General features: G+C 39.6%; 1 protein-coding gene across 4 annotated transcripts in view; it reads left to right on the top strand.

Moving 5' to 3' along the window:
* tbc1d32 (TBC1 domain family, member 32) overlaps positions 1-23,595 on the top strand; it is a 73,329-nt gene extending 49,734 nt beyond the window's left edge. For all 4 annotated transcript variants that reach the window (XM_051409748.1, XM_051409746.1, XM_051409745.1 and 1 more), the window contains exons 29-34: positions 2,566-2,635; positions 4,593-4,708; positions 7,573-7,727; positions 10,180-10,320; positions 16,025-16,213; positions 22,555-23,595. In XM_051409748.1, the coding sequence (XP_051265708.1) occupies positions 2,566-2,635; positions 4,593-4,708; positions 7,573-7,727; positions 10,180-10,320; positions 16,025-16,213; positions 22,555-22,674 (791 nt within the window). In that variant the 3' untranslated portion in view covers positions 22,675-23,595. The remainder of the gene's footprint in view (positions 1-2,565; positions 2,636-4,592; positions 4,709-7,572; positions 7,728-10,179; positions 10,321-16,024; positions 16,214-22,554) is intronic.
* Positions 23,596-25,467: the final 1,872 nt, after the last annotated feature.

Consider the following 25,467-nt stretch of genomic DNA (forward strand, 5'->3'; position numbering starts at 1 on the left):
TTGTCAGTATACTGTACTTAGATACAAGGAATCATATAGCTGTCCTACAGAAATAGTTCAAAGGAGAGAAAAACTGAAGAAAAAGAGGACAGTTGTAATTTTAAAAACTTAAGATGACAGATTTAAAGTTTTAAAAAGTGTATAGCACTGGTGCTTAGACTACAGTATGTGAACCAATGGTGGCACACAAGCTGCCTCTAGTGGTTAACTGAGGAATCTCTTAAAGATTTAACAAATGATAATACTTTTGAATGCAAATTTAAGTGGAATTTAAAATAAGTTCTGCCTTTTCCTGTTATATTTAGTTTTAATATCAGCCTGCTACGTAGTCACGTTCATGCCTGTACATACACACAACACAACCATCATTAGTTAGAAGCTAAAATATGATGGGAAAATGGGAACTATTGGGAACAGAAGTGTGGATCAGGTGTTCCCCTTTTCCTCCAGATTAGCTCTGTTAGGTCTTGAACCGGTTCCATTCAGGATTCAACAACAATTAAACATCTTTTTAGGAATAAATCTGCCTCCTGTGTGAAGTGTCTATAGCTGAATAGGGTCGGCCTACACTACTGTATTTTAACACCAGATATAATGGTGGTAGTCAGACAGCCTGATATTTTCTCAGGTGATACAAGTTATACAATTTGGTATAAAAGATTCTGTATATACAAAAGTAATACAGGTTATTTAAACCTTTTAGTCCCTTTTTCCCGCTTTTTTGTCATGTTCAGTTTAAGTATCAAGGTCCTTGTTGCTGCCTTTTCTGCTGTGACCCTGGTCTGAGCGTTTGCTGAAGTAGATGGAAACTTTACCTGTGCCACTCACACATCCGTGTTTGAGTTTATCCTCGGAGAATGCTGGAAATCTTCATTCAAGGATGATTAAACATTTATTTTTTAAGGCCTCATGTGTGGCTGTGCTCACATGCATCAATAACCTCCTTGTAGATGTCGTGTGCTCATCTTAAAGGATTTTCTCTTGATGTGTCTCATAACAATGACTCACTCACTAAAAGCCCTTTAATTCTGCAGGCTTCTTTATTCTCAAGATTATTTTTGTGTTTTAATTTCTCCAAAGCTCCGGAGGATTGTAAGGATTCTGGAAACCGAATCAACTCGGAGCTAAATGCAGATCCCCGAGATTACTCTTCATAACTTTCACGGTCGCTTTGATAAGCAATTAATTACAGATTGTCACAACTAATGTTAGAGATACATTGCACGTGCCATCTTTCAACAGTGGCTCTTTTTTAACAAAAGCTAAATGGTCGGATTATAGTTATTACGAACTGTAAAGTAGACGCCAGCGACACAATGCTGATGAGACAGGAGGAGAGAGGAATGGGGAGGGAGGGAATAAATACAACAAGAGAGCATTCATCTCCATTAGACAGTAATTGCCATCAGCAAGAGGTTTTTTTAGAGATGTTAATATGTGAGGATAGAAGGGTGAGGTAGAAAATACAGCACTAGTTGTCCTGGCACTGCTTCATGCCCTCATCACAAGTTATTTTTTCTCAATTAATACAAGATTTGAAGACCCCCGATTAATCCACAATGCTTGGCGGTGATTTTTTGATGGTAACAATGTTGAATTATCACTTTGATATCGCAGATTACGGCTACCATATTATCATTTCCCCAGCAAATTTCTGCACCATTAGTGTGTAAATTGGATTTCAAGTTTTCCCTGCCACTCACGCTGTCTCGATAATACTCATATTAATTGTTAAAATCTTCTCATCATCTTACCACAAACTGCCTGAAGCAGGGGATCCATTAGCAAGAATGAAATAATATTCTTTTTCCCCAAAGCCAGGATTCAGTGGAAATATCTTCCAAAACAAAATATCAGTCTTCCCGCAGTTATTGCTTCATTCATCGTTCTCTCCACACAATTACAACTGTAACTCCAAAAGCTAATATATTTTTATGATTCTGTACACTTACTGGTGCTAAGTAAGAGCCCATGAGAGCGTCTGGTGAGACTGATAGCTCAACAATCTGTACAAAGCTGTGGCATGTGGATCTAAAGCCGCCCTGCTCCAGCACTGTCTGCTGCTGCAGTATCTCACTGCAGGACCCAACTGCACAGATAAAGATAAAGTCCTGAGATAAAGAGCTTTCTCACAAGGCTCAAAATTTCATACTGTAACTCCCAACCAAAAGAAAACTCCACCACACTCCTAAAATCAAGAGTTATGACACCGCTGCTGTAAACCATCAAAATGCTGCTGTGAAATTACCCGTGGCTGACTGTTAGTGAAATTACCCAAGTCACCTTGATGCAGCGCTATCTCGCACACATCTCAACTGAATGCCAAACAACTGCTGTAAAAGTGCCAACTACAAAATTACCCAGACACAACATCACATCTGTAGTGCCTTAAAAGTAGCAAGTCACGATATTATGTCATGTTTTTTCCATTTTCCACAGCCGTAACGCACCCCATAAGTGATATTGAGGGAGTATTATGCCCCCAAAAACCCTCCAGCTCTGCTCTTTGGGTATTGCATTGCTTGGTAATAACCACCTCTCCTCTTTAATCGTCTTGTTTTACAGCAGAGGAGAAGAGTGTGAAGAGTGCTGCATTATCATCTGTGGAGCAGCTGGGAATCAACACCTGTCTCAGGTATGTATGTAAAGTGTTTTTCTATAGTTCATAAACCCTCATTTAATAAGACAGTCTTCTCCCAGCAGCGACCAGGGAAGGAGCAACCTGCTGTGTTCACTCAAGTCTTATACTCAATGAACTGTAAGCTTCGTTTTAGTAAATGCAGCCTCCACTCAAAAGAAATATCCTTAAATACTTGAATTCTGTCAAAAGAACTGTTGACGTACTGGACATTTCTGGTCCTGTTTGGTTGAAGGTTGAATTTACTCCAGGTTGATACTGGAGAAACTGGTAGACGTCTGGGCTCAGATGATAAACTGTGTATGCACAGACACAGAAATATGCATGTTTACCATCTTAATTTAGCCTGTTGGCATGCTAACATTTTCTAATTAGCACCGAGTAAAGCTCATACCAAAGTTTATTTTGTCGTCACTCACTCACAATCGTCCTGGTTTTCATTACAAAAATAATGATATTATACTTGTTTTCAGCACTTACATAAACATTTATCACGTTCTGTCCCATTATTACCCAACCCAATATGAAAACATAAACCGTGCGTCATGCATCTGAATTCAACACTGATTAGTCTGTATGTGTGTGTGTCTGTTAATCAATATGATGTTGTCAAGGCTGTTGCTAGCCTATGAGTCATTGGCTCTTTCTGACAGAACCTGGCAGTACGCTAACATTTAGCTCATGCCAAAGAGAAAGTTAGTCAGAGCTCCAGGAGGCTTTCTCCTTCATGAAGTACCGCTCTTAAATAATTGTCCCTCATCATGGTGAAGACGCCTTAGTATATGATGTTTTTAAAGTGATATTTTACATTTAAATCCCACTCCCTCTCCCACTTCATTGTGCCATTCCTCTATCACACATACATATTTAGTATTTAAGAAATAATAATTACATCGTTTATGCATGAGGTCCAAGGTTTTTGCTTTCAATCCCTCAGAATCACACAGTAAAGAGGTTCTTTCTGTAGCTGCACCAAAGCTGAAAAGGGAGAAGGTCATTGCTTAAGGAATAGAGAAAGGTTTATCCAGATTAAAATGGAGTACAACGGCAGCAGGTGTGAGCTGTTTCCCCAATTCAGGAGCTGGATCATCTGAAGGCCACAGCCCTGTCTCCTTCAGGGTACCCGAGAGCCCCGTTGAAATGGTCTGTTCACACCATTTTCAGAAAACATGCTGCTGTATACGGAGGAATAATATTATTCCCTTCTGCTCCTGTTAGACCCCCACACTTGTCGAAGGTGTTCAAGGGTTCTCCTGCTGTTCTGTTTTCCCTCTAATGGCGCCAGTGTGCATAATACTTGGTCTGTTCTTTATTTTCCCATAAGTAGGCCATCTGACTTACTTTTCTCTCACTGCTCGTTTAGGCTCTAAATGACACCCCGCTGCTACATTACATCGTGGATATAACTCTTTGCTCGACACCTCCCCCCTGAAGGGAGCGTTTCAGGCGAAAAGTTTCAGAGCATGTTCAGAAACACTGAGTGCCATGTTTGCATTATTGGTATCAACAGAGCACAGTATGAGAGCGGTACCCACAGAGAGGATTTAAAGTAGTTGGACATGAATTTATAATTAATCCTTGACTTACAAGTGTCAGACTTGCCAAGTTTAATCTGACCACATCAGACTTGTTGAATTGAATTTTAATGAGTGCTTCTGTCTGTTTGCATGAGGCCTCAGTATTTCTTTGTGTCTTTGTTATTGTCAGAATTAGGTTTATTACCAAGTTTTGGTGCATAGGAAGAGAAAATTAACAAAAAAAGGAAGTGAATGCAGTCTGATATCCAGCTCCCACACAACTAATTTGGTGGATAAGGGGCCACAGTGTGATGGGGTTGTGTGGGCCTGGGTTCTTCCTGAAATCCACAACCATCTCCACTGTCTTTAGAGCCATGAAGGATTGATTGCTGCGTGGGAGAGATATACATTATTTCTGTTTTGTCTTTTGTCTCCAGGTACGGCAGCTACCTCAAGCTACTGAAAGAAGATGCTGTGAACGACCTGACGCAGCTAATGAAGCATGTTAAGATCTTCTTGTCCACACAGAGAGTTAAAACTACTTCAGAGCTCAGTATCCTTTACAAAGTCCACAATCAACCCATTTCAAAAAATACTCGTGGACTGGACGAACCATCTGTCTATCACGGGTGAACTTCAGATCAATGAACCATATAATGTAGTCAAACTTTTCAAACTCAGTCGGGAGAAGAAAGAAAACATCTTTTCCATCGAGAAAAACCTTCAGTGACGTTCTTTGCTCCTCTTTCAGTGAAAGAAGCAAGCAACCTAGCCGCCACTGTTGTTTAACAGTCGCCTCTCGCTGCGTCACACCTAGCGCCCACCCTCGTAGCTGCTTCCCTTAAAGGACGCTGATTGGTTCAGTAACACTGTACCTAGCTTCCCTAAGGTTAATTTAAGTTTCATGACCATAAGAAGTTTAGGTTTGATTAAACTATATTGTCAAAGCGTAATTTATTAAGAGAGAGTCGAGAGAGGAGTAAAGTGGGAGTAGCGTTTTATACAACTACTGTTGATGCTTTCAAATACACATTAACACACACCAAAAGACATTTTGACTTTATCCTGCACTCATATTTTGACACATACCATTTTATTTTCATTTTAAATGCAATATATTTTCTCTTTGCCCCCATTCTGCTCTGTCACTCCATTCAACCGAGGACACTGTTTGTGTGCAGTGGCAGCAGTCTCGGGTTGATAACTTCAGTAGTCACTCAGAGAGAGACGTGGAGAAACCGATAGTGTCCACCTCCGTCTCATCAACACAATACAGATTATTTTACTCCATCTGTGTCTCAGTGAGCAGTTCAGCCTTCTTTTGTCCCAAATGGCAACTGATAGGCCTCCTCTCTCCTTCAGAAAAGTTCCCTTTGTATGTGGACAATTGAACATGAAAACACCGAGCAGAGATAAAGAGTCTTCACAAATATAAAACAGCCTGACATTTTCCTTGTAACACTGAAACCACGCTGACATTTGAGCTAATAGGAAGAAGCTGCTTGTGACGATCTTTTATGCCGAGCAATTTAAATTTAGCCGCATGCAGATTTACCGCAGTGTTTCTGCAGCCAACATTAGTCTGTTGTTGTTCAGGAAGCGTCAACAGGTCCAAACTGCAGTGCACAGCATACAATATATTAATTTAATATACTTTTAGAACTTTTGGAGAAAGCTTTTGGAGAAAGATCTGATGATTTTAGTGCATTGCAGATATCTTTTAGATCCTGAAATTTACCCAGACTAAGTATTCTGTAGTCCCTTGGTTCAATCAAGGAATGCAAAACAAAGCACTGATTTTAGAGAGAAGTTGTTTAAGGAAGTCAGTATTTTCAGTTTGAGCTTCATTCATGTTATTGAGTGATAGCAGATCAAAATGTGGGTTTTTTTCTTTTCCCACCAACTCTTTATTTATAATTCTTTATCATTCGAAATGATAGCGTGTACTCCAAGTAGATGAGGCTTGTCTGTCAGAGCTTGTAGTGTTAATCAACTGGTAGTGTTGGTTAATGAGGACCGATCCAACGGTTAAACCAACCAACCACAATGTCCTCTTTGTAACCTGAATCATCTCTGAGTCTGTAAAGCATATTTTAGATGCCCTTACATTATATCTGGTGAGCGTTTCAAGGGCAAATTGCAAATAAAATCTTTGTGTGCATTCTAACTAAATAAAAGTTAAAGGTCCACAGTGCTCAAAAGGCAGCAGCTCAGCAGAAAGACATAAAAAGCAGGAGGCGTCGATAGCCCGGGGGTTGTTTCTGGAGTTGAGACTAATCGCTCCGCAGTTCTCCCGGAGCAGGACTCAGACCGGCATATCAGTGCAGTCATTTCCTTCCAGCACCATCTGAATGAAATTATCTAAATGAAACTGACCTTACAGAGTAAATGCTCCAGAGCCTGAATGAACCACTTGAGATGCAGTTGATGAGAGAAAGCTTCAAGTTAGAAACCTTGAAGTCTGATTGTGTTGCGACCTCAGTGTTTTCAAATCGTGTTAGTTTTTTTTTTTTTTTTTTTTTTTTCACTCTCGTCATTGCTGTAATGTGGTGTTCACAAAGCTGAGCTACCACATGGGAGACCTTATAGTAAATGGCTTGTATTGGATGAATGTCTTAACATGATTCATACCTTACTCCTCGTACCCCAAAATCACAAAAAGCTCCATATTTTCATACTAGACCTGGTCTGTTTTAGGCTTTTCTTCATCTCATAAATTCACAAAATGATACTGCAGACGAGGAATTGTATCCTGGTGGTCTGAACTGTAGGAGGCTGTTTTTCTGCTATGAGATAATGGTCTGGTGTATCAGGGTTAATTGACTGTCAAAGCATTACTCGCTCTGTGGGTGACACTCAATGGTGTCAGCGTCAGTTGACAGTAAAGTGGTATTAGCTCAACGCTTTATTTAACACAACATAAGGACTCAGTTTCTTGTGACACCTAAACGGGATCTTTGAAAGTTCTTCAAAATATCAACAAAAGCAATGAGATATAATATTTGTATAACTAATTCTGTTGTTTGAATTAATTTAACACCACCTGCTGTTGCCAGAAAATATCTGTCAAGTCAAATTAGTCTGTTTTTTTTTTTGTGTCACGCTGATGCAAAGCTCTGTAGATCATTAATTAGTAATACAATGCAGAGGCTGCCACTTAATTCAGATTTATTTTTACATGCAAAGTGGTACTTTCTCTTGATTTAAAGCTGTTACCTTTTTGAATATGTGCTACAGAGGGCTAATTTGAAGATAAGAAACACTGTATGGGTCCACAATCCACAGTATCCATCGCATTGTCATGTTGGAAAACTAATCTCAGCAGCTACAGTGTGTTTGTTCAGCATTACTGAGTCTGAGTCACTGATCTTTGTATGCTTTCCACCAGTGTTTCGGCTCTTTAACTCTGTCCTGCAGTCACTCAACAGGATGGTTATCCAGGCCACGACTGGCTGGCCTCCACCGTGTTCCTCATCATGGCGGGAGACACAGACCGGTCTCTGAGTTTGTTGCTCAACCTGTCCTCTCTGCTCATCTCTGCATTCATCTGGCCTGCAAGGATACACGCCTCGGTGAGCATAACACCGTGCTAAAAGAACAACAGCACAGTCTATTCAGCAGTGCAACAGCTGGGATTTAAATGTGCAGCAATTTGGCACTTTAGAGGCCTGAAATGGCAGCAAAGTGGAAGTTTTAAAGACCTCAATTGTCATCCTATTGTCATATTGTTGCTATCTTGGTTTGTGAAGAGTTCAGTCAGGTATCCACCTTATTTTGAACAACACAATCACACACTGCTGCTCAGGAGACAGTGTTGGATTGCTTTTTTGTAAGTGTTATATTGGTTAGCATGATAAGCATCTCTCTTTTAAGGCTGGAACAGCTTTTTTTTTTTACAGCCGCATGTTATTTAAGTGTGTAGGTGTTGTTCAGAGATGGACATGTTTATAGATGCACACGTGAGCTGCTCTTAGATTTACATTCATCTTTGTAGAAGTAAAATTTACAGCCCTTCTTTTTTTTATCCAGGGTGACAGAGTGAACGCTTTAGGTAAAAGCACTCCCGCGTGTAGATGACGACAGTTCGGACAACCTGTCGCTGGTTACGTTGGGTTTGAACCGACAAGAATTTTCAGTGCATGGTTTGGTTTGGCTGTTATCCTGAAACAGCCTGTGTCCTTTTGAGTTAGTTATTAACCTTAGATCCCCAGGCAGGTCCTATCAGTCTAGACTTTATATTAGCATCACTATCACCTTTGAGCCCCTCTGGCTTTATGCAACACCATTTATTTTTAATATACACTCTCTGTTGTCTTAAAGCTGCAGTAGGTACCTTTTCTAATAATGTTTGAGGAAGATAGTTGCTTGTTGAGACTCAACAACTTTGGAATGAGACTATTTTTCTTGGTTTTGATTGGTTGTTTTCATTCAGCTGTTGGTGGATTCGTGCAAATGCTGTTAGGAGTTATCTACTGCTCCTTTAATCAATGTATTCTAATACATTGCTGGCCAGAAAGGAAGACTGTAAACAACTGTGGTTACTGTGGTTTTTGCTTCCAACAGTCTAGTTACACCCAAGAAAACTAGGTCACAAAGGGGGGGGGGGCTATCTTGTCTTCTCCTTTAAACACCAAAATCACGTCGTCAGTTACCCAAACCCTGCATATGTCAAGAAACTGAGATACCCCGAGCTCTTATAACCTTTCTGTCAGGAAAATCTGGAGCCACTCTCACGTCAAAGAGCACATGAAATGTTGCGGTGACCCTTTTGAGTTTTTATCCAGTTTCGGTTGTGAGAGTGAGGCTACTGAAAAACCACTGAAATCCACATGAGCTGTGATTGGCTGCTGGTGTTTCTGATGGCAGTGATGGGTTGTTAATAGTGAAGATAATATGAAGTAAGTTGGAAAAACTTTTCAGGAACACACAACTGCTCACTACAACCCCGGCTCTGTATCACAGTGAATGAATATTACAATATGCCAAATTGCATGTAATAAGAATGTCATTAAAGTGTAATATGAATATCCAATACATCCATCTAGTGTTGTGGTGCTGCTATCAGCAAGTTACATCTGACGCCGAGCTATCCATCAAAATTTCCACTGTAGGTTTCTATGGAGGGACTGTAACGTTGTCTCAGCTCATGTTCACATTTGAAAAGCACCTTTAAATGTGAACAGCGTCCGATCTCCGTCTCCTCGTTTAAACCCGCCTTTTTTATATGGAGCACGTCAACAATCACAGCAATGTTACAGTAAAGGGAAATGAATAAATGAAGATGATAATGAATTCTAACAACATTTTTCCACATAATGACTTTCAGTTTGACTCTGCGTCTTCATTTCTCGACACGGTGAAAAACAAACAGGATGTGTTGTTTTTTTCTTACTGAATTGAAAAAACTAGGAGGAGAAATAAAAGTAATAGTAATCGTTGAAGTTAGGGGGAGAAGTCTAGCTTCAATCATTCTAAATTACAGGGGAGACGTGAGGTGCTGAGATTAAGCTTTGCTATCATTATGCCAACCTCTGTCATCGTTTCGTCTCTCGTCAAAATCAATTACGGCTCGATCAGACTCGACTGAACGTGTGCTGCGTGCTCTCGGTGTGTTTGATGCAGTTGCAGCCGGTGGATTTCTCCATACAGCAGTTAAGTTAGCCTCCAACTTCACAACCCGGTCGATTTTAGTCAATAAAACGCAAAAACAGAAAAGGGCACAAATAATTAAGAGGCAGCCGCAAATTTGGGAGCGAATGTGGACATGAACACGCATCGTTAACACACACACACACACTCCACAACCAGCACAAAGCAGCCTACTGTTTCTATTCCCATTACTCAAAATAGAAGTATTCTTGTTTTTATCTATATATCAGCACTGAATACAAATCATGGAGCTTGTCATTTATGTTTCTTCTTTGAGTATCCACCAGTGGTGCGAGCAAAATTGGTCATTATTTACAGCTTTGCCTTCAATTTAAAGATGTTCTGGAGATAAAAAGCTCATGTTTGTCATGACAGGTCCATGTTCCCGTGGAAGTGGCTGAATCGGGAATCACTCCTGTCTACTGGTGCACAGCTCACTATGTGGAGATGCTGCTGAAAGCTGAAGTTCCTCTGGTCCACTCCGCCTTCAGGATGTCTGGTTTCACCCCATCCCAGGTATGATCCGTAGAGAAGGAGAAAGTGTGTGGGTAACATTCAGGAGGATCTGTTGGCAGAAATGGAATATAATATTCATAGGTATGTTTTCATCACCTGAATATACGCACTGGTCCTTTTAAATCTGAACCAGGATTGAGAATGTCATTACTTTATGCACATAGTCCAATATGAATCAAAGCTGTTGGACAGATCTTTAAGCAAATGTACAACTGAAACCGCTTTGATATTCATGATATTCCACACAGGTTGGGCTGAAAGAAAACCGAGCCTACCAATCTTTGAGTCCACATTGTTTCTACAAAAAGAAAACCTCATATTAACGTTCAATTCATCCTGTGTGTGAAATATTTCATCTCTGCACTCACAGAAAGTTAAACTGAGACTGATGAAGCTTTGTAGACAATAGTTTCTGTCTATACTGCAGAAAATTAGTTTAAATCAAATATTGAATATACTGTCTTTGTATTATAATTTCCACTTTCTGAGCCTCTTAGATCATTAAAGGACAGCCATGACTACTGATGGAGGAAATAAAAGGAACTGAATTCGGATTAGATTGGTTTTATTTAAATTACGCTGCTCAGACTTTGCTGCACCGACAACACCAAAAGAGTCAGCAGCACATATTGTTTTGTCACTGTTGTTGAATAATAATATTTCATTAAAGATGTCAGTAAGAGACCCAAAACTGGATTTAAAGCCTTAAACCCACACTTTTTTGGTTACCCTATGAATGACTTCCCTTTTTATCCTGCTTTGACTTCAGTCGACTATAAAATACCAAAATACGGCTTTGACATTGAATCTTTTCCCTTTTCTTTACCAGAGCAGTTGAAAAGTCAGATCTTTGCTCCTTGACTCTTTATTCTTTTGACACCGACTTCTCTCTCACAAACAACAAGGCAGAAAAGGCAGATTCACCTTGAATCCTCTTATGTTTGATCCCGTCTTCTGTGTGTCTTGCAGTTGACAGTTGAGGCTCACATAATGTACGGCAGCAGGCGCGCTTATGAGGCTCGCCACATTTGCATCAAGGATCTGAACTTGCCGTCTCCCGGGTGGAGTAACGCGTTAACATTCCGCTCATCTCTTTGCACTTCAAGGCGATAATGGGCACCTGTTCTTCAGTCAGAAATGGAAATATCTATTGCAGAAGTTTGAGCTTTTGAAAGCCTGACAAAGCAGCAGTGGCAAATGAAGCATTATACACCTCTGACATTCATACAGTAGAGGGTGAGTGTGTGTGTGGACGCAGGCCTCTGTCGGATTCCATTTACAGAACGTTTAAGTATTTAAAACTGTCAGACTGCCGTGAAAACGGGAGTGTGTGTCATGGGAAGAGACTTAAACTGAAATAGTCTTTAGCGTGTGCAGGAACCTGTGACAGGTAAATGATTAATAAGCTGAATTATGGGAAGAAACATGAGGTGTGTAGTGCATGTGTCCTAAATAAGGTCCAAAACCCCCAAATATTCAATTTATAACATTATAAAAAAGAGAAAAGCAGCAATTGTTTGGCGATATTGTCTAAAAAAAAATTACTTTTGTGTTGTCTGAATTACATGTTAGATAAAATGGGGCTGACAACATCACAAAAAACTACATATTACATAATCAAACATCTACTGGCAGAAATGGAGTATAATATTCATAGTTATGTTTTCATTAGTGTATAATCACCTGAAAATAAGAATAGTTGTGTTCTTGTTACCTTAGAATGAGACGTTTTATCTACAGACTCTTACAGTAGCCCAGAAAGGACAATCCAAACACTGGCTCTAGATGGGGTCATTTGCATTTTTCACACATTTTGCTATTTTATATTTTTCCTGCATAATTGGAAAGGGGTGGGTGACACGGGGGAGTTGCAATCTGCAACTACACCTCTAGATGCCACTAAAACCTAAAGCCTTCTTACACCTTTTGAATTTCTATATGCTGGAGTCTTAAACCAATGACATTATATTATCATATCACAATAGGATTAAATTAAATATCTGTGAACAATAAGGTTGAATTATCACTCTGATCTACTGCAGAACATTCAGTGTTTCTCACACACAGACAGAAATCTCTGCGAGCCGGCCAATGTGACCCGACGTGCTCCGATTAATAACGGCTCTTGAAGCCTGTTTATGGCAGAAGGGAAATGAAGCAAAGAACACTATGAGAATACAGTCACACTCACCTTTGCCCCCCCGAGATTTAGCTCACAGGAACACTAACAACAGAGAAAAGCACATTTTGCCACTGTCAGAAAAAGGGCTGCTCTTGGAAAGACCTTGAAGGGATTTATAGTCCCTTGTTTATAGTCACAGAAAATACTGTAAGTGTAATTCTTTTTCTGCCTGAGGGTTTAAAACAAAGAGCAGCAGGGATCCTGCAGTTCCTTGTTTATATTACAACACAAATTAGGATGCCAGTGTTTTCATTAGAGTATGGCTGAGGACGGGGCGATCATAATCGAATATGTTTATGGAACGTAAGTGAAGCTTGTTTGTATGCTCGAGCAGACCTGCGTCATTAGTGAACACAGTGGCTAATTACTGCCATGGCAGTTTGTTAAAGTGTGTGCACTGTTTCATGTCTGCCGAATGCGTGTGAAGTTCGGTCAGACTCGCGGCTACCGACGGTTGTCAGATCCTAATCAGGGACAGCTGAGTTCGGAGATTTTACCTGCTTCCACGTGGGGCGTCGCTCTCTTAGAGTACACGTACGCTGTTCAGCATGCTGTCACTTTGTTAGCCTTTCAGCGTGGCTCTGGGGATGCTAATGTCAGTCCACCACTTTGGTTCAGACTGAAATATCTCAACAGCTGTTTGATGGATTGTAATGATGTTTGGTACTCAAATTCTCCCCCCCCCTAAAGATGAAATACTATCTTTGGTTTATGATCAAATACCTGCAAAGCTAATGACCATCAGCCTCAGCTTTAGTGCTAATTAGCAAATGTTATTATGCTAACATGCTCAACTAGTATAAAGGACACTGTAAACATTATACCTGCTAAACATCAACGGTGAGCATGAGTTAACATGCTGATGTTAGCATTCAACTCGGGGATTTTAAACTGCTGGCTCAGGGGCCATTGGAGAGTCGGTTTCAGGCCTTCATTTGTTGTTTGGCTGCCAACAACACTCTTTCGAAACATGCTTGTTTGCTTGTTTTCATGATAATGCGTTTGGTTTCCAGTAGTCCACACCTAGCTCTAATGAATAATGCTGTTTGTAGCATTATTCAACGACTACCCTTTGATTGATTGGCAGTCCTGTTACGCCCTGCACACCCCATTTCTTTTAAACTTGAGCTATAACTGTCAGAAAGGCTCAAATGGTGCAATTTCATCACATCAAAACGTTGGTGAAACATCTTAATGCTTTCTGCAGCAACTTAAATAACATCTCTAAGGGCAAAATGCACCTTGAGTCTAGATATTTTCCATCTCGCAATATAGCCTTTTAAAATGTTCCACCTTTTGAAGTTTGTACAAATTCAACATACACAGAGATTGCTCTTAGATATATACATCCACTGGTTTATGATCCGTTGGAGAAATCTTCTTCTTTTAGAGGACCTAAACTTCTCTACATGTCATGATTTTAAGCCCTACTTTGTCCTCGGTAGGTAAACAGACCCTTTTGTTTTTAGATACTGTAATACTTTGTGTTCTTTTCACCGATAACAGGTGGGAACATCCTGTTGAGCCACTGCATTAATATCACTAATCTCAACTCAGTCATCAGCAGAAGTAAACATTAGCATGCGTCTCCTTGTCTCTTCGTCCCCTAATCCCACCTCAATATTCAAGACTGCTGTGAGTTATCATTTTTCACTCTCAAAGTAAACAGGTTCCCAGAAAGATTCATTTAGAGAAGCAGATAAAGCAAAGTCAGCAGATGAAGTAAACACAGACTCCAGACGTATAGGACAGAGAGATGGTGCAGCTGTGTGAGATCTTTAAGTGGGCAGGTTGGTTAAAAGTACGTTTTTGTCCATAATCTCAATCACGTAGATGTGAAGGTAAATGCTTTACATGAACTCCATGGTATAAAGATTGAAGTTTACAGTGAGGTAGAGACATTAAAGTATGATGGAAAATGTGCATTGAAGGAGCTCCTTGTAGTCTGCAACTACGCCACTAGATGTCCTACACATTGGACCTTTGAGTGGCATGTTCGAGTAATTTAAGATAATTGACTTGAATTTTTCTTTACTTAAATTTCTCCGCTGTGATTCAGACGGTCGTATAAGCTACGTAAAGATAAATACATACTTTGATTTAGGAATTATAACGCCTTTTAGCATCTTACTTCATGTCAAACTCTCTCTCTGTCTGTCTCAGTACAGTGCTGCTCTGATGATTTGTCTTTAGCAGCTGTCCTATTAATATTTTCTAACTGTTTTTCAGGTTCGCTAATACTGACACGTCTAAACCCCGTTATGTTTTGGTCTGCTGATTTCTGACAGCAGAACTTCGAAGCTCTGCAGAGTGAAGTTCTTCTTTTTACACTTTGTGTTTGTGGGCAGATTGATTTGGATTCACAATAATATTAACAAAGCGGAACAGGTAGCTTTATATGACAGTTTAGGGGCATCAATTATACTGAAATTAGCGATTTACGAGACGTTTGTGCAGCTGAGAGAGTTTGGAGAATCCAACTTTTACTAATGTCACAGTAAGAAGGAAGAGAAATTTAAAATAAGATGGCCACATGTCAAGGAACAATGAGTAGTTGCATCACGTCAACAGATCTGCTTTCCTCTCATTGTGACTACATTACTGTATCTCATTTGTTTCCAAATTGCCACTGGAGGAACTATATCTGCTTTAAAGTACCACAGCTAGACCTTTATGTGGAACCATTATCATTATCACCTTTGTTGTGGCTGACAGTAACTCTGATGACTGCTCGTGAAATACAGGAGCCATTTTAAGGTTCTGCTGAGCTCGCCTAATGCCGCCACAATCAACCTCCATCTTTTATTTGTGAACTTTTAGCCCTGTAGCATGCTGGCAGAGCTCTGAGCTCACCTGGCCGAGGTAGCTGCGGTCCTCAGGCTCTCAGGCTTTTAAATGACATCTAAACACATATTGACTTCTGTGTTACTCTGCTGTAGTAAATCTCTGTAATTATCCTACTTATTATTGAGTTTTGTGACTCTTTAACTAGGACGGTGCCATTCAAGTAAACACTGCTTAATCTTTCTCATTTGCACCACTCTGTCTTTTAAACACTTCCCTGTGTGTGCTTTTTTATCCTTTATTGGCTCATAATTTACTGGTTTGAAGCTCTTACTTGTACTCTAAATTGTGTTTATAATGTCGAAAATGTAAAAATGTGAAAACTATGAGTTTACTTTACTACAAACTCAGACACCGTTATTTGTAATTCTTAAGAATATATAATTTCCCTTTTAATAGAGAGAAGTATTAATATAGATAAGAGACATTTTATATGACATTTGTTTTATTTTAGGGAAAATAATTGTCTAAAACATAGTTCATTATTTGTCAGAAGCATCAAGTAGATCATTCAGGTCACAGTATAATTTGGGTCTTTCTTTCACCTGTATTAAATGTGATCTACTCAGACTTAGTTGTAGAGGAGTTTGTAATATTCAGTTTCCAGGTTTATTCTCAGTAAGAGCAACGTAACACTGGAAATCGTAATAAAGTGGACTTCTGTCTTTCTCACCACAGATGTGCCTCCACTGGCTGACGCAGTGTTTCTGGAACTTTCTGGACTGGACAGAAATCTGCCACTACATCTCCACCTGTGTGGTGATGGGTCCGGACTACCAGGTTTACATGTGCGTGGCCATATTCAAACACCTGCAGCCAGACATCCTGCAGCGAACGCAGTCCCAGGAGCTGCAGGTCTTCCTCAAGGTGAGATGGAGTTTCAACTACAGAGTATTTTATACACAGAAGGAAAACTGTTTAAAACTGAAGGTGGTCGTGTGTATCAGTTTGAGCCCGACTGATTCTTTTCTGAGCTGGAATGAAAGTAGGACGATTTTCCACCAATATGACAAAGCAAAGTTACTAAGAAGGCTTTCTTAAAGGTGTGTAGGATTCAGTGGCATCTAGTGGTGAAGTTGCAGATTGCAACTAACTGAACACTGCTGTATTTGACATATTTGGGCTGTGAAGTGTGGAGGAGAAACTACAGTAGCCACGTCTTTAGACAATAACAGCTCATTCTAAGGTAATAAAAACACAATGATTCCTATATTCAGGTGATTATACACTAATGAAAACATACCTATGAATATTTTATTCCATTGCTGCTAGTAGATCCTACTGAATGTTACACACTGGACCTTTAAACAAATAACTTTATTAGAAAATATTTAAGTTAAATATTAAATATAAAGAATATTTAAATTAAATATTCTTTAACATGTTAAATAATTTAACATATAGGCTATATTGTCATCCAATTCTAGAAATAAACACTGAGAAACTAAAGAATGAAAGAAAATAAAACTTTGAAAACTACAAGTTGACGGATATATTTGTTGGATCAGTACGTATAGTCTGTATGGAACTGGTGTAGGTTGTCAGTGGTCACAGCGAGCGTGTGACCTTTCATAGTCTACTATGGCTACTTGTGTGGGCCGTCAGATTTATTAGTGTGGTTTACTGAAAGATCAATACAGCATGCAGTAGATCAAGACTGTAAATTCTGAATTCAAACTAATCCTTACAGTTTGAATTTTGAATAAAGAATGGCAACCCTAGTATCTATATTTGTGAGGTTGTTTTGGAAAGCAGCTCTCAGTTGGTACCTTAAGGTAACACACAGGACACTCATTGGTGCTATAATCCATTAGAGAAATGGCTTTCTTTGGAAGGAGCACTCCATTATTGCAGGCTAATAAATCAGAAATACAACTTTTGGTCTTACAGTACAATCATCCTAAAGGTGTCGACATGAGGACACAGGAATTAAATTAGGTTAGCCCTCCACTGACTTGTACAGCTCCCCTTTTAAATCCACTCATCCATGATTCACACCCATAATGAATAACAGATCGACTTTTGGAATTTGCTCACAAAACTTGCCACTATGGTGCATTTTGCTGGAAAATATACTGTGAAAAAAGAAGCCTATCCTGAAAGTTAACACTTTATTTGAAATAAGTTCTGCTCGGTGAATATTGGATGAAGAGCGGCCCCCACGGATTTCACAAAAGGTCCAAAGTCACGGTCTTTTCAGATGTGTTCTTCCACTAACACCCAAAGCAACATTAAACACAGCAGCGTTGTGAATGAGGCATGGGCTCGACTCGAAGCAGCTCATCGCTATTACTCATTAAGCGTTTCAATCCGTCTTGTCTCTGTGCTGATAGTTTTGGTGTTAACATCGCTATGAGCCGCAGCTGACAGTTTTTTGTGAATAAAAGATCAGTTATGGAGGCTTTATCTGAGGAAGCTCTTCTAATGAGCTGTAGCATCAGATACTGCTGCAAGAGACAGCTTTGAGGCACAGTGTTTGTGTGTCTGTATGTTTGTGTGTGTGTGTGTGTGTGTGTGTGTGTGTGTGTGTGTGTGTGTGTGAGAAACTTACACAACTCTCGTCCTGAGCTGAACTGTTGAAAGTTTTTAGACATGCCGGTTTGCGTCCGACGGCCTTATCTTTCCTCTTCTCCTCTGTGTCTCTCTGTGGGAACAATGTGAAGGAAGTGTTTTACTCAGACAGATATGGTATTAGAGGATTTCTTTAAACATTCACACACACACACACACACACACTGCACCCTCTCTACACTTATCCTGTCTCACTAGGGGGTATATCTATATTTCATCTAAATTAAAATTTTAAAAGGCAAATGACTTGTTACAATCGTTCTGAGTCTGGCTGGAGCTCGGCTGCAGTGGAGCCGTAGAGGAGAAGTAGACAGACGGAGACAGAGGTTGCACGTGCCACTCACTCAGAGGCTACATGAGACCACAAAGTAAAGCTTCTGTTGTGCTGCACTCAGAGACAGATCAACACATACGTAAAGCTGTCTGACTATACATATGAAGAGGCTTATATTTTTATTCCTAATCCTTTTTTCTAATGTTTTTGGGGCGTTAATTGATTACATTCATTTCATTTAACATTTTTATCACCTGATAACTCCTCACTTGGACACCTTTAAGATGCCCTGAAAGTTTAACCTCTTAATAAGTACACCGGAGACACAAGAGGTTGCAAATCATTGTGAATTAAACCTCCAGATAGCAAAACAACCAAGAGACGACTAATCGCACAAGCTTTCTTCTCCTTCTACATTATATGATAGAAATGAGCTAAAATTATGTGTTAAAACAACAAACTCTTCCTTAATCAACTATTAATGTGAAATAATAAATAAATAATAATGCTAGTGAGATAATAATCAGTATGTAAATTAAACACTAAACCCTCGTGCTCTAAAACATGCCGCCGCCGCAGCGTCGTGTAGCACCATGTGACACAGGTCAAGCTCCGCCCCTCGCATCCGTAGCCGGTTGTGGTTACTACACATTTACAACAGCAGGTGGCGCAGTTGGTGGCTAGTATATAAGATGTCTACCATAAGACATTAGCTGACCTGAAGAGCCAATCTCAAGAGCTGTGACTCGCCATTAGTCTTTATAAATGATTGGATTGTGGGCCGTGAAGAGTCGTAGTCGTCCCTGGTGTGAGAGTTATACATAGACAATAGTAAAGTCATAAATTGGTGACATTCCTCCTCAAAACTAAGTCACTCGTCACTTGGACATGTTGACTGGCACTGATTGGTCCACAATGCTGATGTATGTAACATCTTTGCTTCTTGAGTTTATGATTTACTTTATTTTATTTTTGGCTGAAACTTAAAATCCATCACAACAATTTTTTGATTCTTAAGAAAAAAAAAACTGTAAAATTGAAACTCACATGATCAAAATGTCATGTTGTGACTTATTCCTGTAGCTTTATTCTAAAACAATCATTATAGTAAAAATCCAGCAATCTATGAATCTAACCAAAAAGAAATTAATGAACCGAGTCGGCCTGCTATTAAGAGCCAGACAACTCTAATATTTTCTTTTAACTAACCAATAAAACTCTTAATGCTTAAAAGATATATTCCTATTCATTCCCTCTTCAGGGCAAACCCAGACCTGCACTGAATATTAATACCACTCATTTGTCATGTGAGGACAAGCTTAAGAAAACGTAGAAATCTTTGGTAATTAATGCATTAATTAGCTTACCTAATGATCTCATAAGTGCTAATGGTTAATATATCTTGAAGATTATGTGGGACATTAAGCAGCTCACGTCACCTGTTCAGCCCGAGAATATGAGAGTGAACAGGGCTGAACATCGTGCACGAAGTATGTTTTATGTTTTAAAGTTAAGAAATCGGCATTAGCCCGACACTAATTCCTACACACTCGTGTCTTTGCATCCTTTTTTTCACCCTCCTTAATGCTCCCAGAGAAAATAACAGACCAAAAATACCCTCCCAAGTGAATTTCACTGCTTATCTCTACTCCTCTGTCCCGGGTTTAACTGTGTCAGCAGACGTTTCCCGGTGAGATAAATAAAACCGGGCGAAGCAACTTTACTTTTGATGATTCTTGGGGATTAATCTCACAAAATCTTTGGCTGAAATGAAGAATCTGACACGTCCAGTGGGACTTTATACTTACTGTAGTGCTCTTGTGTTTTGATAAGAAGAACACGTACACATGTGCCATCTGGCCTGCTGTACAGGACTTTTCACGCTCACAAAATATGAATTTAACAGTTTTTGAGTAATGTAGCCGGCACTTCTTACAATAAAACTGCACTTTATTAATATCAGTATATCAAATAAGTCTATAATGTGACCTCTAATTCATAATACCATGTAATTAAAATGAGATTTTTCTCTTATAAAGTCTGATTTATGTAGTGATTCATTGCTGCCTGGAATAATCAGGAGCAGAGTCCTCCATCAGACTGAAAACTCATTTCTTTCTGATGTTACGTACTCCCCTCTGAACAATTGCCCCTCTGTAGTCACTATTTGCTCCCTTTAGATAATAACTATAATCTATTCCTCTTCCTTGCACTTTACTCCCTACACGCACCGTATTACCTTATAAAGGACACCAAGATCTTGAACTCTACTGTTGTTGATGATCATCTTTGGTGATCTAAGGCAGCCTGAGAGGACTCTAAGGGGTAGTAAGATCATTTCCACATAATTAGATTAGTGAAAACTAAATTTGGGGACAGAAAACTAAACTTTTTTTTATCTTTAATCTTTTCTTTTTTATATTTACTGTATAGTTTTATTTCTCCAGGGCTTTAAAATGATTCACACAGTTCAAGCAGTCAAAATCATTCTTTGATCAACCTGCTTTCAGCTCAGACGTCTGCCTTTTGACAAGAGGTCACAAGTAGACATTTCTTTACTTATCACTGATCTAATGGAATAAAGCATTTTTACATTGACTGTATCTCTCTCTGGGAGAAGGTAAGCCAGTGGTTCCTAAACATTATTTCGCTTCTGTCGTCTTAAAACGCAGCAAAGTTCAATTGAGTTGTTGTGAGCAGTTAAAACAAAGCAAATTCTCGATTGAGATATTTGAGATATTTAGTAAAAAAAGCTTTAAATTTAATTCTGTGGGGACTATAAATGTCTCAATGTCTTAATGTCTCAATGTTTCATGGAAATCCCTCCAATAGTTGCTCAGATATTTCAGACCAAATTGCCAGAAAAACAGAAAAGTACTCTCTTATCTCTTCTCTCCCATTTTGTCTTTCACCTTGCGACCCCTCAGATGAGTTTGTTTCAGAACCCTTTGGTTGGTTGGGTGCGAGTTTAATGCCAGACAGGTAATGTTTACCTTTCTGTGTGTCTGAAAATCTTTCTGTCTTATTAGAAGGAGAAATAAGTCATCAGGATGAGTCTCCAACCTTAAATTGTTCTCAAAGTATTGACTGTGTTCTCGCTGCCTCGTGTCCTTGTCGGTGATATTTACCTGCAGATATAAAACCGTAATTAGATTCTCCAGAAACACATTCTGCAGCGTGATGAAAGAAAATGAGGAGAGTGCTGACAAGTTGCAGAAGTCATTAAACTTGGTCCTGGATAATGACGGAAGGTGAAATCGTGGTGTTTGTCGTGCGTTGATATTCTGAAAGGGAGTGCAGCTTTTCTCCGGGTCTGCTAATTGTTGATGCCGCTCACAACATAATGCACACCGGTCCCAGTTATTAGCTCTGCTGCGGTGTTTGCGTTCCCCGTGAGGTTGGGCGTCGTCATGGCAGATGTGTGCAGAAGCTCAGGCAGCAATTATGGCAAAATTAAAACCCTGACTGAACAAATGAGCCAAATGAAATGTTTTTTGTCTGGTCTGATGCTTGTCTCTCTCTCTCTCTCTCTCTCTCTATCTCTCTCATATTAAGACGTGTTGTTATGTGTGTACCTGCACGGTTGAGACGCAAGTACTTATTAAGATATTGTTTTGCTTTTTCTGACCCGTAAAACCTCATTACCCCGAACGCTAAGCAAGGATGTTGTTCCCTGGCACGGAGCGGCAGTCGATTCCCGGAGATTGAATTTGAATACCTGTGACTTTGAAATAGATTGAATGTAAAGTATTTTAATGAAAAGGTTATATCGAATTACTCACACTTCACTTTCTAACAAAGTGAATGATAATAAAGTAAGCCACCTTCTGCCTCGATACCAACCCATTTTCTGTCTGCGAACCTCTACCTTCAATCTCGGAGGAAGTAAGACAGAACTGAAGGCTCACAGAATAATTAAAGTTAAAGAAAACTGTTGCTGTTACACAAACCTGAACTTTTGTCTTTTGAGACACTGAAAGTTTGACCTCATTATTAGGTAAAAACGTTCAGCCCATACGAAGGCCACCATCACTGCTTCATTTAAAGGACTCAAGCAATTAACAGACTAATTAAAAGATAAAATAAAAACATAAAAGCAGCAGAGGTTAAAATATCTCACTTTTAAAACCAAGCTCCAAAAGAAAAATGCTGGATCCTGGAGCAACAGACGACGTCATACAACTGTTTCCAGGGGCTCAGCTGTAAACCTACGGTGGCTCGGAGGTGTCGAATGGTCCGCAAAAGCCACATTTTGCTTTAATGTTGTGGCTTTTACAGTTCGATTGATACCTCTGGGCCACCGTAAGTTCCTCATGACGGGTAAACTAAATGTCGGTCAACAATTCTTTCTTTTTACCTGCAGGAGGAGCCGATCCAGGGCTTCAAGGTCAGCAACTACCTGGAGTTCATGGAGGAACTGGAGCGCAGCTACAGAGACGTCGTTCTCGCCGACATGAAAACCATCCGCAACCCTGTCGAATGAGAACGCGTCGGTGTTACAAAGGAACGAACCAAAGTATAGGAGCATTTCTCCCAGCAGCCCCCACTGTGGGCTGCGACTCACTGAACATGTGTGCGGTCTCTCACGTTGTCATGCCGAGCAAAGAGTCCAACATGTCTAAAAAGTGTCTTATTGTCACCAGATTACAGAACTACTACCAACAATAATGCAAAAATCTGGAGATAAATCCAGAACACATGTTTGTTACATGAAATTAAAGGATGAATATATTCTTTATTTTTCTTATCGCCAACAAATCCAAAAGACCAAAACCGTCAATATCTGTATCCCACTAACAAGATCTTCTTCCTCTGTGCCATAAAGCGCCATTATTGTCCAAAACCTAATAAACACACATCAGTGAGACACACTATTGCACATTTATTACCATCAACTAAGAGACTGCAGGTCATTTCAGGTCAACATACACAGCCTGTAAATAGTAAATGTGTATTAATCCAGTTACTCCTGTTTGAGTAACGTTCTCTAAAAACTGTTTCGGGTAAAAAATAAACCGTTTTTCTTTAAATGAAACCTGACCCGTTGAGTTTAAAGACAGTAACAGATGGGTTCGATGCTGAGGGCTTTGGAAGTTGAAACGTATTTAAAGACAGATGAAATGAAGATAAATGATATGTTTCAGGTTGAAGGTTACATCATTTCTTGCAACAACAAATGATAATTGTCCCTGTATGTTGTAGCTATAAGCAGCTGGACACAATGTAAATACTGTAAGTGACAATCATAAACAGCTGTTGTTTGGAAGATCTAATTATCAAAATGTATAAAATGTTTTAATTCTGTATTTATTGTTTTTCTCTACAATGTAAATATCTTGAGCTCTTTTGTATGTGTTTAACAAGACGTTGTTGTTCTAAGTATTAAAGTAAGCGTTCACTTCCAGCTGTGGATGGATGTTTCATACGGCAGGAAATATAAAGCGATGTGATGTAAAGCGTCCAGATAGATTAACAACCTTTTGAGTTATATGTTGCCACGGTTTCTCAAAGTATCACGGCTATGACACACATCATTAATGCCGAGACACGCAGCGATGCATCACACAGCCTCTCCTGTGTGTGTGTGTGTGTGTGTGTGTGTGTGTGTACGTATGGAGGTCTTTGTATGAAAGATGCATGAGGAAGGTTGTATCATTGTGATAAACCCTCATTAGTAACCACAGGCTTTTCTCCCTCTCGCCCCGCTCTCTCCCTGCGCTGCTGTCCTGTCGTCCCTCTTCAGACACACTGACGCCTGAATAATAAATACGCTCATCACCTCCATCCGTCTCCCTCCCACCACAACAGTGTTTACCAGGGGGAATGTGCAGGGTACAACGGAGGGCGGCGGCTTTACAGTGAGAGGAACTGATCAAAAGATGCCACTTCACACAGAGCGTTTCACCACCGAGGGTGTTTAACATTTAGGTCGCAGTGTGTTGAACCTGGAATTGAACTTTAAAAGCTGCATTAATCAGTTCTCCTTTTGGCCACTTGGGGGGCAAAACTCCACAACAAGCAGGATGTTGCAAACACAGCGGACATATTAGAGCCTTGTGAGGCTTTTAGGGTGAACTATTTAAACAACAGAGCACATCAGCGTGAATTTGGAGACGTGTTCCTGGTGTTCTGATGAATGTCCGGTCCAATATTCGCTCTCCTTTAAACTCTGTTTTGGTCGTTTAAACTCCTGAGGGAAATATCAGGCTGCTCACCTTCTACTTTCAGTCTTCACTTTGGTGCTCAGCAGGTAATGATCACCGGGTTTGTCTGCTAGAAACGAGACTGAGGTCGGTGAGACTGACACAGATAATGAATCTCTGTTCTAACAAAAGGGTGAAGACCAGAAGTGAAACATAGAATAGGGGCTATAGAGTTCATTGGAACAGGATTTTTTGGTATCTTGGGTGATGATCTTGAAGTTAAATTCTTGTTAAGCAATAGGATGGTAATGAAATGGCTCTGTTGATCAGGTACTGACCTTATTGTTGATGCTGTAATGCAGGAGATAATTCAATTTAAACTGTTCTGTCTACGGGATGCGTTCAGGCTCGGTATTGAGTGTAGGTCACATGCATTTTGAGCAAATAATCACTGTAGTTACATGTGTAAAACAGAAGGAAGAAGACTGAGGTCTATAGGTCTTGATTACTTGCATCAAGTGTGAGTTAAATGTGAGCTGGTATGCACTGATCTCACTTCCATATTTGCATACAGTTGCTAAATGGCAAAGAATTCCTTTTACATAAAATGTATCACAAGTTTTAATGGTGAAAATTAAAGATTAGTTTACCCCAAAGAGTGTTTTATGAAGGAACGTCACGTGTCCATTGAAAAAGGAAATGAAAACAGGATTTTCTGGTCATGTAACTGATCAATTATTTGTCCTATCTCAGTAAAACACCCATTTTCACCACTAAATAGTAAAACATGTATTTAATGTTACTGCCTTTGAGTAGAATTAAGATAAAGTAATTGTTGCTTAATTAGGTTTAATTAATTAATTAATCAATAGAAGCAGATCTTCTGTTGGGAGAAATATGGACGTCTCTACACAAGATGTTACAGACCAATTTAAGCAAGAAATCAAGCGGTTTACGGCAGTGTGGTACAAAGCATCGCCTGCCGGCAACATACAGCACTAAATTTATAAAGAACAACACTGTAAAAATTCATACAATAAATACATAAAACAGTCTAATATGGCGAGGAGCTTCTGAGCTGCTTCTGTTTTTGCCGTAAGTAAAATGTCTCATACGCAGCGAGATCAGATAAA

Source organism: Dicentrarchus labrax, unplaced genomic scaffold (genome assembly GCF_905237075.1).
Source record: "Dicentrarchus labrax unplaced genomic scaffold, dlabrax2021, whole genome shotgun sequence".
Classification (NCBI taxonomy): domain Eukaryota; kingdom Metazoa; phylum Chordata; class Actinopteri; family Moronidae; genus Dicentrarchus; species Dicentrarchus labrax.